The sequence below is a fragment of the Macaca mulatta genome, chromosome 15 (assembly GCF_049350105.2).
Source record: "Macaca mulatta isolate MMU2019108-1 chromosome 15, T2T-MMU8v2.0, whole genome shotgun sequence".
Taxonomy (NCBI): Eukaryota; Metazoa; Chordata; class Mammalia; order Primates; family Cercopithecidae; genus Macaca; species Macaca mulatta.
Window position 1 is genome coordinate 94,319,669 of NC_133420.1, and position 13,258 is coordinate 94,332,926.

At 37.7% G+C, this 13,258-nt stretch overlaps 1 protein-coding gene and 1 pseudogene across 8 annotated transcripts in view; one reads left to right on the plus strand and one right to left on the minus strand.

Annotated features, from left to right (window-relative positions):
* Positions 1–13,258, minus strand: part of JAK2 (Janus kinase 2) — a 155,738-nt gene that overhangs the window by 36,602 nt on the left and 105,878 nt on the right. For all 8 annotated transcript variants that reach the window (XR_013404577.1, XR_013404578.1, NM_001265901.2 and 5 more), the window contains 3 exon segments: positions 7,886–8,075; positions 7,161–7,285; positions 6,820–6,992 (listed from right to left, as the gene is read on the minus strand). Coding sequence is in view for 6 of the 8 variants with exons in the window: in NM_001265901.2 (NP_001252830.1) it covers positions 6,820–6,992; positions 7,161–7,285; positions 7,886–8,075 (488 nt within the window). In the remaining 2 variants the exon portion in view is untranslated.
* Positions 11,825–12,725, plus strand: LOC100424035 (all trans-polyprenyl-diphosphate synthase PDSS1 pseudogene; annotated as a pseudogene).

Here is a 13,258-nt window from a genome sequence, read left to right on the forward strand (position 1 = left end):
TCCTATGATGGCGAACACCGCTCCTGTTGATAGGATGTAGTGGAAATGAGCTACAACATAGTGTGTATCGTGTAAAATAATATCTAGTGATGAATTAGCTAGTACAATGCCAGTGAGACCTCCTACTGTGAAAAGGAAGATGAATCCTAGGGTTCAGAACATTGCAGGAGATCATTTGATGCTACTGCTGTGCAGTGTAGCTAATCAGCTAAAGACCTTGACACCAGTAGGGATAGCAATAATTATGGTAGCAGAGGTGAAGTATGCTCATGTGTCTACGTCTGATCCTACTGTAAATATATGGTGTGCTCATACGATAAACCCTAAGAAGCCAATAGATATTATGGCTCATACTATGCCCATATACCCAAATGGCTCCTTTTATCCAGAGCAATACATCACGATATGGGAGATCATCCCAAATACTGATAGAATAAGGAAACAAACTTCAGGGTGACTAAAGAATCAGAATAAATGTTGATACACGATAGGATCACCCCCACCAGCAGGGTCAAAAAGTAGTGTTGAGGTTACGGTCAGTTAATAGTATGGTAATGCCAGCGGCTAGGACTGGGAGAGAAAGGAGTAGAAGTACTGCTGTAATGAGGACTGGTCAGACGGAAAGGGGTGTTTGATATTGGGATATGGCTGGGGCTTTATGTTAATAATTGTAGTAATAAAGTTAATGGCTCCTAAAATAGAATACTTGCCAAGTGAAGTGAGAAGATGGTAAGATCCACAAAGGATCTTGCATGTGTTAGGTTTCCTGCTAAAGGGGGATAAACTGTTCAGCTGGTTCCAGTGCCGGCTTCTACTATTGAGGATGCAACAGGAGTAGGAAAGAGTGGGGGAAAAGTCAGAAGCTCATATTATTTATCCGTGGAAATGCCATATCGGGGGCACCAATTATCAGAGGGACTAGTCAGTTGCCCAAACCCCCAATTATAATTGGTATGACCATAAAGAAGATTATGATGAATGCATGGGCAGTAACAATAACATTATAGATCTGGCATCTCCTAGCAGAGTTCCTGGCTGACCTAATTCTGCTTGAATTAGAAGGCTTAAGGTGGTACCTACTATCCCTGCTCATGCACCGAATAGTGTTCTGGTATCTTTGTGGTTGGTTGAAAACAATCAACAATTGATGAACATAAGTGGAAAAAAGGGTAAAATGGCTGAGTAAGCATTAGACTGTAAATCTAAAGACAGAGGTCAAGACCTCTTCTTAGCAGCCTTGAGATAATTTTTTATGTTGAATTGCAAATTCAAAGGAGCAGCTTCAATCCTGCCGGGGCTTCTCCCACCTACCACCCTCCCCCCACTTGGAGGGAGAAGTAGATTGAAGCTAGCTGATTAGGGTATTTAGCTGTTAACTAAATTTTTGTAGGTTTGAATTCCACCAATCTAGCAAGGGCTTAGCTTAATTAAAGTGGTTGATTTGCGTTCAACTGATGCAGAATAGAGTTTTGCAATCCTTGGGTTTGTTACAGAAATTAAGTATAATTCACTTACTAAGGGCTTTGAAGGTCCCTGGTCTTATTTAACCTAAACTTCTAAGTTATAACTAGAATCAGTGGAGAGATGGGTAAGAGGAAGGTAGAAGAAATAAGTGGAGGGAGGCGTAATATGGGTTTTGTGTTTTTGAATTGTCATTTTATTTTCGTATTACTGGATGTGGGGAATACTGTCACTGAGATGGAGTAAATTAGGCGTATATAAAAGTACAGGTTGAGTCGTGTTATGATAGCTATAATGGTTGGCGTAATAAGACTATTGTTTTTTGAAAATTCTTGAATGATGACTCATTTAGGCAGAAATCCTGTTAATGGAGGTAAACCTCCTAGGGATAGTAGAATTAGTGAAACTATAGGTGTTAATCATGTTAATTTGTTTCAAGTGTGAGACAGTGACAGGGTTGTAGTGCTTATACTTAGGCTAAGTGCTAGAAATGTGGTAATTGTTAAAATAAGGTAAATAAATCAGATTTATAATGGTAATGTTTGGATTATAAGTTAGTACTGGGGTCATTCAACCTATATGAGTACTTGAGGAGTAGGCCAAGATTTTGCAGAATTGTGTTTGATTAACTCCTCAACCACTTACTATAATGGATAGTATTGTAATAGATAGGAGACTGGTTGTGTTTATTGATGGGAAAATTTGAAATATAATCAAGATAGGGGCTAGTTTTTGTCATGTGAGGAGAAGTGTGCCAGACATTAGAGAAGTTCCTTGGGTTACTTCTGGGACTCAGAAGCGAAAGAGGGCTTTTCCTAGTTTTATTACTAGGGCTGTTATTATTAAGGATGAAAACTGATTAATAGTGTTTATTATTGTCCATTGCCCGGAGGACAGGTTATTGAAATGGATACCTATAATGAGAATTATAGATGCAGTTGCTTGTGTAAGAAAATATTTGGTGGCTGCTTCTGTAGAGGGGAGATTTATTTTTTTAATCAAGATTGGGGTAAGAACTAGTATATTTATTCCTAGGCCTGTTCAGGTAAGACATCATTAGCATTGTGATAAGGGTTCCTGTGAAAACAGTAAGGGAGATAATAAGTTGAGCTAATGGATTAATTAGTATGGGAAGGGTATAACCAACATTTTCAGGGGTATGGGCCCAATAGCTTATTTAGCTGAACTTACTTTAGGATATGGTTTAATACATAGCACGGAGAATTTTGGAGTCTCAGGGATGGGTTCAATTCCTATAGTTCTAGAAATAAGAGGATTTTAACCTCTATTGTTTACTCTATCAAAGTAATTCTTTTGTCAGACTTATTTCCTATGTTTGGGGTGGAATGCTGGAAATTAGGACAGGCATTGAGACATATCATATGCAGAATGCTAATGTAAGTGGTTGGAAATTTTTTCATAAAAGGTATACAAGTTGATTGTAGCGGAATTGGAGGTATACTGTTCGGATTCATAAAAACTGGGCAATTAAAAGGAGGGTCTTGTAATGAAATTTATGGTATCTAGTTCTGGTGAATACATAGTGTGTAGTGCTCCTAGAAAAATAGTAGTAGGGCATTTATTACGATAATATTCATATATTCTGCTATAAAGAAGAGGGCAAATGAACTTGCAGCATATTCGACACTGAAGCCTGAAACTAGTTCTAATTCTCTCTCTGTCAAATCAAAAGGGGTTCGGTTAGTTTTTGCTTGTGTGGAAATAAATCATATTATGGCTAAGGGTCATGATGGTAGGAGCAGTCAGAATAATTCTTGTGTTGTGATGAGTGCATATAAGTTGAATGAGCCACTTATTAGTAGTACTGATAGCAGGATAATGGCTAGGGTGACTTCATATGAAATTGTCTGGGCCACATTGTAATGTACCAATTAGTATGTAATTTGAATTGGATGCTCATCCTGATCATAGACTGGAATAGACGGCTAGGCTTGATGTGGCTAGAATAAATAGGAGGCCTATATTAAAATTAATTAGGGGATCGGGTATAGGTAGGGGAGTCCAGAAGAGGAGGGCGATAGAAAGGGCCAGGTTTAGGCCAATGATATAAAGCGTAATAGAAAACGCTGAGGGTCGTAAGGGTTCACTGAAAAGTTTTACTGGGTCAGCAAATGGTTGAAGCAGTCCATAGGGGCCTACAGTATTAGGTCCTTTGCATAACTGTATATAGCCTAAGATTTTTCACTCAGTGAGAGGAATGCTATAGCGATTAGAGTGGGAATAATAAATAGGAGAAGGTTAATTACAGGCATATTGTTAAGAAGAGGAGTTGAACCTCTGATTGTAAAGTTTAACGTTTTATGCTATTGCCAGGCTTTGCCATCTTAAGAAACCCTGTTCTTGGGTGGGGTATGTGGTGATTTCCTAGATTGAGATAGCATCATTTATGGGGGGAGGGTGCTTTATGAAGTTGGCCCTGTTTCTCTTGTCCTTTCATACTAGGAGAAATGTTAAATAGATAGAAACCGACCTGGATTACTCTGGTCTGAAATAGATCATGTAGGACTTCAATCGTTGAATAAACAAACCTTTAATAGTGGCTACACCATTAGGGTTTACGACCTCAATGTTGGATCAGGACATCCTATTATCGATATGATAGAATAGGATTGCACTGTTATCCCTAGGGTAACTTGTGCTGTTGATCAAATTATTAGGTCAATGTGTATTAACTCGCTTAGACTAGTGCGGTCTTAGTTTAGGTTGTTCAGAGGTTGAATATGCTATGAGGTCACCCCAACCAAAATTTTTAATGCAGAGATAGTAGGTTAGGGCCTGTAGGCTCTTTGAGTTTTTATTTGCATTAATTAATTAAAGCTCCATGGGGTCTTCTCGTCTTATTTGCTTGTAACTGCCTCTTCACCAATAGGTCAATTTCACTGATTAAAAGTAAGAGATAGCTGAACCCTCATGTGGCCATTTGGTAAGTCCCTATTTAGGGAACAAGTGATTATGCTACCTTTGCATGGTCAAGGTACCGTTAAACATATGTCACTGGGCAAGCAGTGCCTCTAATACTGATAATGCTAGAGGTGATGTTTTTGGTAAACAGGCAGGGTTAGATTTGCTGAGTTCCTTTTACTTATTGTAATCTTTCCTTAGAGCATGCCTGTGTGGGATTAACAGTATAAAGAATAGGGTGCTTATTGTAAAATATTTGGCTGTTAACTGTCAGTGGGTTATTCCGGTCTGATGTAAGCTTATGCAGTGGAGAATATTTTCATGTTATTTATATTAACATTATTGCTTCTATTAAATAACGGATGTTGAGTTTGAACGCTTTCTTAATTGTTGGCTGCTTTTGGGCCAACTATGGAGATATTATTTTGTACTCTCTGTAGGAAGGTTGATTCCTAGGACCTAAAGAGCTGTCCCTCTTTAGATTAACAGTTAAACTTACAGGGAGATTAAGTAATTCTGTGGGTAAATTTAAAGTTGAACTAAGATTCTCTCTGGACAACCAGCTATCACCAGGCTGGGTAGGCTTAGCACTGCTACTCATTAATCTTCCCACTATTTTGCCACATAGGTGAGTATGCTCTTTCAGCCATTCTTGTGTAGCTCGTTTAGTTTCGGGGGACTTGGCTGTGGTTCTCTGCGTAAAGTTATTTCTACTTAATACTTTATGCAGAAGGTATAAGGGCTTGTCTTTGCTTTTTAATGCTTGGCTCAGTTCTTTCATCTTTCCCTTACGGTACTGTATCTATTGTGCCAAGATAAGAATTTCTATTGCCTATACTTTTGTCTAAGGTTAATGGTTTAGGATGGTTTAATAATATTTTTAGTGGGGCTAGGGTTGGCTCAAAGTGATCAGGTTGTGATGAAATCTTCCAGGTGTAAGCTGGATGCTTTAGGTTAAACAAGACTTTGGTTTGTCCAAGTGCACTTTCCAGTACACTTACCATATTATGACTTATCTCCTCTATTCATGCGTAGAGAATTTAAATATTTCTAGAATGATATTTGAGGAGGGTGACGGGTGGTGTGTGCGTGCTTCATGGCCTTATTCAACCAAGCACTCTACTCTTGGTTTACTGCTAAATCCTCCTTGAGCTCTTAGATTTCATAAAGGTTGTCATGAAATTTTCTGGGGTAGAAAATGTAGCCCATTTCTTGCCACCTCAGGAGCTACACCTTGACCTAACGTTTTTATGTATTTACTTGTGCTTACTTTATAACCTTAGGGGATTATTATCATTAATAACAATCAGAGTTGTAAAACAAGGTTATCCTATTAGAGCACCTAATTAACTCAATTAAGCACCTAGCAATCGGCAGTATCTTCACCAGATTCCTCATCACTAACAGTATTATTCCTACTTCATCCCTCAAACAGATATACCACTCCACCTAAAGCTCACAGCCCTAGGTGTAACCACCCTAGGTCTTTTACTAGCAATGGAGCTTAATTTCATAACTAATAACCTTAAAGTACCCATTATAGACATTTAATTTCTCCAATATACTAGGTTTTTATTCAGCTACAATTCACCATTCAACCTTCAGAAGCCAAAATCTAGCTTCACTTCTAGACCCAGTTTGACTAGAAGTCTATACCAAAAACCATTTCACGAACCCAAACTTCAGCCTCTGTTACTGTATCTGCCCAAAAAGGCCTAACCTCTACTATTAATTATCTAATCTATTACCCTGAGTAATTTCAATTGCAACAAAAATACTCACAATGATCAACCAGCAACCACCACTAACCAACACCCATAACTATACAAGGCAGCCGCACCTACAAAATCCTCATGAATCAACCCCTCCCCCTCAAAAATTAATCAACTCCCTACACTATTAAAATCAACTGTGATCACCACCCCATCATATTCAACTATTCACCAAACCAACATCAACTCTATTAATAATCCTAATAATAAAGCCTCTCAAATATCAGTACTTGACCTTCATGTTTCAGGATACTCCTCAATAGCTATCACCAGAGAATAACCAAAAACAACCATTATACCACCCAAGTAAATCAAAAAGACTATTAACCCCATGAAAGCCCCACCAAAATTCAACACATACCACAACCCACAGCACCACTAATAATTAGCCCTAAGCCTCCATAAATAGGAGACGGTTTTGAAGAAAAACCTACAATCCCTATAAACAAGAAAATACTTAATAAAAATAAAGCACATGCCATTATTCCCATGTGGACTATAACCATGACTATAAGACCTAAAACAAAAAGGTTAAATGTAAGACTTAAAAGACCTAAATGTTCACTGTTACTGTAAATACAGAAATGGCAAACTATTAAATAACAACAATAAAGTTTGAAGTCTGTGCTGTAAAATTTCATTTATCATACTGAAATATACTCACCAGAATATGGGACTTTCACCAGGTTCTTTTACTTTATAGTATTCTTTGTCTTGTGGCAAGACTTTGGTTAACCCAAAATCTCCAATTTTAACTCTGTTCTCATTCTCCACCAATATATTTCTTGTTGCCAGATCCCTGTGGATATACCTTTTTGTACCAAGATACTCCATACCCTATGGATAAAACATGTTTCTTTCAGCTAGTTTTATAAACATAAACAATTTAAATGGTCTTAACCCTATATATTCCCTTTATTATCTATGAAAAAGTCTAGATGATTTCCTAACATTTACTTCAATATGGTTGCTTCATCTACAGCAAATAATCAGGATATTAGGTACCTTGCATATCTGAGATGTGTACTGCAGAAGTTTTTTGTGATCTATCCGTTCTTTATGTTTTTGAAGATAGTCTCGTAAACTTCCATATGGTAAATATTCCATAATTAATTTTAGATTACGCCGACCTTTTAACATAAAGGTGGAAACAATATTTTACTCTGCCATATTATACTGATTAAATATTAGAAAACTATCATACATAAATGACTTAAACATATATAAAATCTAAGATGACAAAACTTTATTATACATTAAAGGTGATATAGTTGTTAAGAACATAGTCTTTTTGAATCAAAAACTTGAATAAATAACGAAAATAAATTTTGAATAAAAGCTTTGAAACTACTTGCGTTTCAGTTTTCTATAACTCTAGGCAAACCAAAATAAACTGATGAGAAAACTTCCTTTCTCCTCATTTATATCAAACAAAAAACATAAAATTCAAAAATATTTTTATAGAAAATGTAAGCAAAAACCATTTCTCTAAAAATGATGCTCTCTTGGTAAACTTAAGCAAGAGGTGAAAAGAATGTTTAAACAACTAGCCAAATACTTCCTATAGTTATAGTTTATAATCACCAAACACAATCTCCAGTCATTATAGACTAATGCCTGTCCCTCTGGGCATTGGCATAAGTCCAGATCATTAGACACCGTACGTTTCTATTACACAGGATGCCAAAGACATATCTTGAATTTCAAACAGGTTTCAATGGGCAGCTTACCAGCACTGTAGCACACTCCCTTGTACTTTACAATGTTGTCATGCTGTAGGGATTTCAGGATTTCAATTTCCCTTTCAAAGTCTCTCAGGTGCTCTTCAGTACTATGCTGAAGCTTTTTTACAGCCACCACCTCCCCAGTGTTGTCCTGTAGAGGGTCATACCGGCACATCTCCACACTCCCAAAGTTACCCTAAATGACACATCACATTAGGATGGAAATACCAAGTTTTCAAGGCAAATTACAAATAAATTATATAGAAAATTCTAGTAGCTGGAATTAGCAGACATATCTTTAAGCTTAGATTAAGGAACTCTTAGAACAAGAAAAGGAAATACTATCTCAACAGGTGCATAGTAAACCTATAAATTTAATTTCTTCAAAAGGAATTACAGGCTGAAATATAAATTACTTCAAAAAAGCATTTAAATAAATGATAAGCATTAATTATCAAGATAAGCCAAGGGACATGCTGAGGAATTCCTAAACTCTTGTCACTAACTTCCAGGAAGAATTTTCCTTTTTTACAAAATACCTTTTGATATCACTGTCAGTGATCTGGATGGAATGTGTCTGTTATGGGCTAAATGTCTGTGACCCCCACCCAAAATGTATATAATAAGCCTTAACCCCATTATGACTGTATTTGGAGATAGCGCCTTGTGAGGAGGTGATAAAAGTTAAATTAGGTTATAAGGGTGGAACCCTCATGTGACAAGGCTAGTGCCCTTATAAGAGGAAGAGACATTACAGCAATCTCTCCCATGTGAGGACACAGCAAGAAGACGGCCATGTGCAAGCCAAGAAGAAACCTCACCAGAAACCAACCCCTGCCAGAACTTTGAACTCAGACTTTCCAGGCCCTAGAATTGAGAGAAATAAATGTCTGATGTTTAAGCTACCCACTCTGTGGTATTTTGTTATAGCAGCCGAAACAAATTAAGAAGTAAGAAACTTTTAGCCTATGGGATGACTCTACTCTTTTTTTTTTTTTTTTGAAGATGTCTTTAAAGAAATCCACTCTTTTACCTAAGACTCATTAACTACATAGAATTGGTAAGTTGCTATAACATTTAAATAAATTATAGGTTTTTGATATTAATCAAATTAGTGTATTTTGGATATTATTGCATTCTTACAGGATAAAACAATGTAGTTCTTGAGTTACAAGATTCTAAGTGACTATATTTTCACTTATATACTTGAAGTCAATTTTTAAAAAAACCTAGACCACGTAGGCTCAGAGTTAAATCTATAATTACACAGTTTAGAAGGCCACACAACAAGGTGGATAGACCCAGGACTCTCAAGTCAGATTGGAACTAGAATATTGATCCACAACTTGCTCTCTCTGTGACCATAGACAATTCACATCTCCCTAAAATGAGGCTTTTCTTCCTTAAAGTGGAGAATTATAAAATGTCTATCTCATGAGGCTGTTGTGAGAAATTATTCCAAAACATATTTTAGAAAACAAAAGTAGGAAATGAGTTTTATCTTCTTTCCCTCTACTTAACAATGTGTTCATAAAATTTATTTTCCAGTGCCACTATATATTCCTTGAAATTAATGATTTTTAATTATTGTATATTGTCACATGAATGCACTAATTTTTAACATTGTAAACATAAATGTACACTAAGAAAATTTTTTAAATACAGTCATGTCATTGCAATAATATTCTTATAAATAAATATTTGTGTATATCTCTATTAAGGATACTTAAATAGCTGTTCAAAAGATAAGAACATTTCAAAGGGCCTTGATACACACTGCATTAGAAGCTCTCTGGCAGTGGTTACCATTTGATGTTCCAATAAGCAGTGGGAAAATGTGTATTTCATCACATCTCTGCCAACGATGGTCATTATACTTTTTATAAATCTTTATCACTTTGATAGGCAAAAATCAGTCTCACTTTTAACTTGGAATGCCTCTATTTTTCTTATGGAAGAAGGAGATGAAGAAAAATTCAGTGAAAAGAAAGATTTAAGATAGAAAACCAGAAGAGTTTGAGATAGGACCAGAAAAGAAATCAAATAAGGGAGAGTAAAAGAACTACCAGTGATATGGTTTGGCACTGTCCTCACCAATATCTCATTTTGAATTGTAAACCCCATAATCCCCACATGTCATTGGAGGGACCCGGTGGCAGGCAACTGAATCATGGGGGTGGTTTCCTCCATGCTGTTCTGGTGATAGTGAGTGAGTTCTCATGAGATCTGATGGTTTTGTAAGTGTCTGGCATTTCCCCTGCTGGCACTCATTCTCTCTCCTGCTGCCCTGTGAAGAGGTGCCTTCTGCCATGATTGTAAGTTTCCTGAGGCCTCCCCAGCCATGGGTAACTGTGAGTCAATTAAACCTCTTTCCTTTATAAATTACCCAGTCTCGGGTACGTCTTTATTAGCAGCATGAGAACAGACTAATACAACCAGTAAGAGTCTTAAGTGCCTAACCAATGTTGGAAATCAGTTTTCAATGAAAACAATCAAGATTTGTATTTGATTTTTTTCTTACAGTGTTTGAGGGATGGAAGCACAATTTTAAAAATGCTAAGTTGTATTGTTCCCGTACTAGGAAAAGTGAAGCAGATAATCAAGGGAAGGGGGGGGTAATATAATTGTAGATACCAGTGAAAGTAGTTTAAAAGATATGAACATTTAAAGGCCCTTGATACAAACTGCTCTATGAGAAGCTCTCCAGAAAGGGTCACCAATTTACGTTCCAATAAGAAGAAAGTGTGAAAGACACTAGCAATACCAAAGATATCAAAAATAAGGCATTTATGTTGAAAAAAGCCAAAGGCTATAAAGTTATAGTCAGACAGGGAGATTTCAGGATAGGAAATTTCCTAAGGTTATTACAGGGGATTATAGAATTCAAAATGAACTCATTTAATGTAATCATAAGTTTGGGGTAGAGAAGCCAAGGAATCTTTTTTTTTTTAAGTATTGCAAGGGCATCCAAAATAACGGCAGGAAGTAAGGTGACCAGAAAACAATGAGTACTGAAAGTATTCAAGGAATGTGGGCCAAGATGTTAGCTAATGATGGGAAGAGAGGAAAATAAAAATCATATTCAGAGAAGATTAAGAGTGATGCTGATAATTTCAAAGTAGTCACACTAAGATCCTGATTTCTGAATCCCAGATCTGCACCATGGAGGAAAAAGGAATAAAGAGGATTTCAAAACAGCTGGGAGTGAAGTGAGAAGGTAAAGGATATAAAGAACATAAGAGGTTTCAGGCTCCAGGTCCCAGGAGGAGGATCACAGGCCAGAGGTGGAGCCGCCGTCTTGCCACGACTTTCAGACCATGGCCTGGCGCTTGTGGCGTGGCAGCGCGGGGCTGTTCCTGGGGCCAGCGGCGCGGAGACCTGGGTCCGGCTCCCCGAGCCTGGCGGGGCCGCCGCTGCCGATGCCTAGTGCAGGCTCATAGGCGGAAGGGACTTGACTTGTCCTATTTTAATCTTGTGACGCATTTAACACCGGCCTGTCCAAATGTATATAGTATATCACGGTTTCATCACACAACCCCGTACACTAAAACACACAGTGGTGAGAAATACCGATCCTTTCAAACTCGGTTGGGGAGACTTGAAAGGTCTGTACAAGGACATTAGAAAGGAACTGCTCACAGGGCCGGGCGCCGTGGCTCACGCCTGTAATTCCAGCACTTTGGGAGGCCAAGGCGGGAGGATCAGGAGGTCAGGAGATCGAGACCATCCTGGCTAACACGGTGAAACCCCATCCCTACTAAAAATACAAAAAATTAGCCGGGCGTGGTGGCCGGCGCCTGTAGTCCCAGCTACTCAGGAGGCTGAGGCAGGAGAATGACGTGAACCCAGGAGGCGGAGCTTGCAGTGAGCTGAGATCTGACCAGTGCACTCCAGCCTGGGCGACAGAGCGAGACTCCCTCTCAAAAAAAAAAAAAAAAAGGAACTGCCTGTATCAACAACAGAACTTAAGGAAATGTCTGAGTACTACTCTGATGTAAAAGGAAAAGCCTTTCGACCAATTATTATGGTGCTAATGGCCCAAGCATGTAATAGTCATCATAATAACTTCTGACACATGCTAGCTAGCCAGCGCGCCACAGCCTTAATTGCAGAAATGATCCACACTGCTAGTCTGGTTCACGATGACGTTATTGATGATGCAAGTTCTCGAATAGAAAAACACACAGTAAGATCTGAGGTGAAAAGAAGGCTGTTCTTGCTGGAGATTTAATTCTTTCTGTAGTATCTATAGCTCTGGCACAAATTGGAAATACAACTGTTATATCTATTTTAACCCAAGTTATTGAAGATTTGGTGTGTGGTGAATTTCTTCAGCTTGGGTCAAAAGAAAATGAGAATGAAAGATTTGCACACTACCTTGAAAAGACCTTCAAGACGACTGCAAGCCTGATAGCCAACAGTTGTAAAGCAGTCTCTGTTCTAGGATGCCCGGACCCAGTGGCGCATGAGATCTCCTATCAGTACCGAAGAAAATGTAGGAATAGCTTTTCAGCTAATAGATGATGTACTGGACTTCACCTCATGTTCTAACATGGGTAAACCAACATCAGCTGATCTGAATCTCGGGTTAGCCACTGGTCCTGTCTGGTTTGCCTGTCAGCAGTTCCCAGAAATGAATGCTATGATCATGAGATGGTTCAGTTTGCCGGGAGATACAGACAGAGCTCCACAGTATGTATTACAGAGTGATGGTGTGCAACAAACAACCTACCTCACCCAGCAGTACTGCCGTGAAGCAGTAAGAGAGATCAGTAAACTTTGACCATCCCCAGAAAGAGATACCCTCATTCAACTTTCAGAAATTGTCCTCACAAGAGATAAATGACAACTCTTTCTGTTCTTTCTGGCAGCTATCTCACCAGACTGTGCCTAAAAAATCTGGAGAATACACTTTGTTTGCTTCATCTGCAGATAACCAAATATCATTTTAACAGATATCAAACTTATTGATGGGCAATTTATTTTTTTATTGCAAAAGTTTTTTCAGAAAACTTTTAAAATGTAATTAAACCATCTGAATCTGTCATTTTAGTCCTATAAATTCTAATTGAGGTATCTTGATGGTTATATGTGGTACTGTTTACACTGTTAACATCCACATGTAAGGCTATTACACAAATAAATAATCCATGTTAAAATTAAAAAAAATAGAATATAAGCATGAGGAGAAAGGAAGAAAGCAAAAACAATCCAGATTTCAAGTAGCAAAAGAAAAGATTTCACAATAGTTTCTTGGCTCCTTTTACAAACAGTATGAAAATATTTTTTTAAAAATAAAAAATATATACCATTATTTCTCTTGGCTTAAAAAATATGAAAATAATTTTAAATATACATCCCTCTTTGGAATATTTTCAC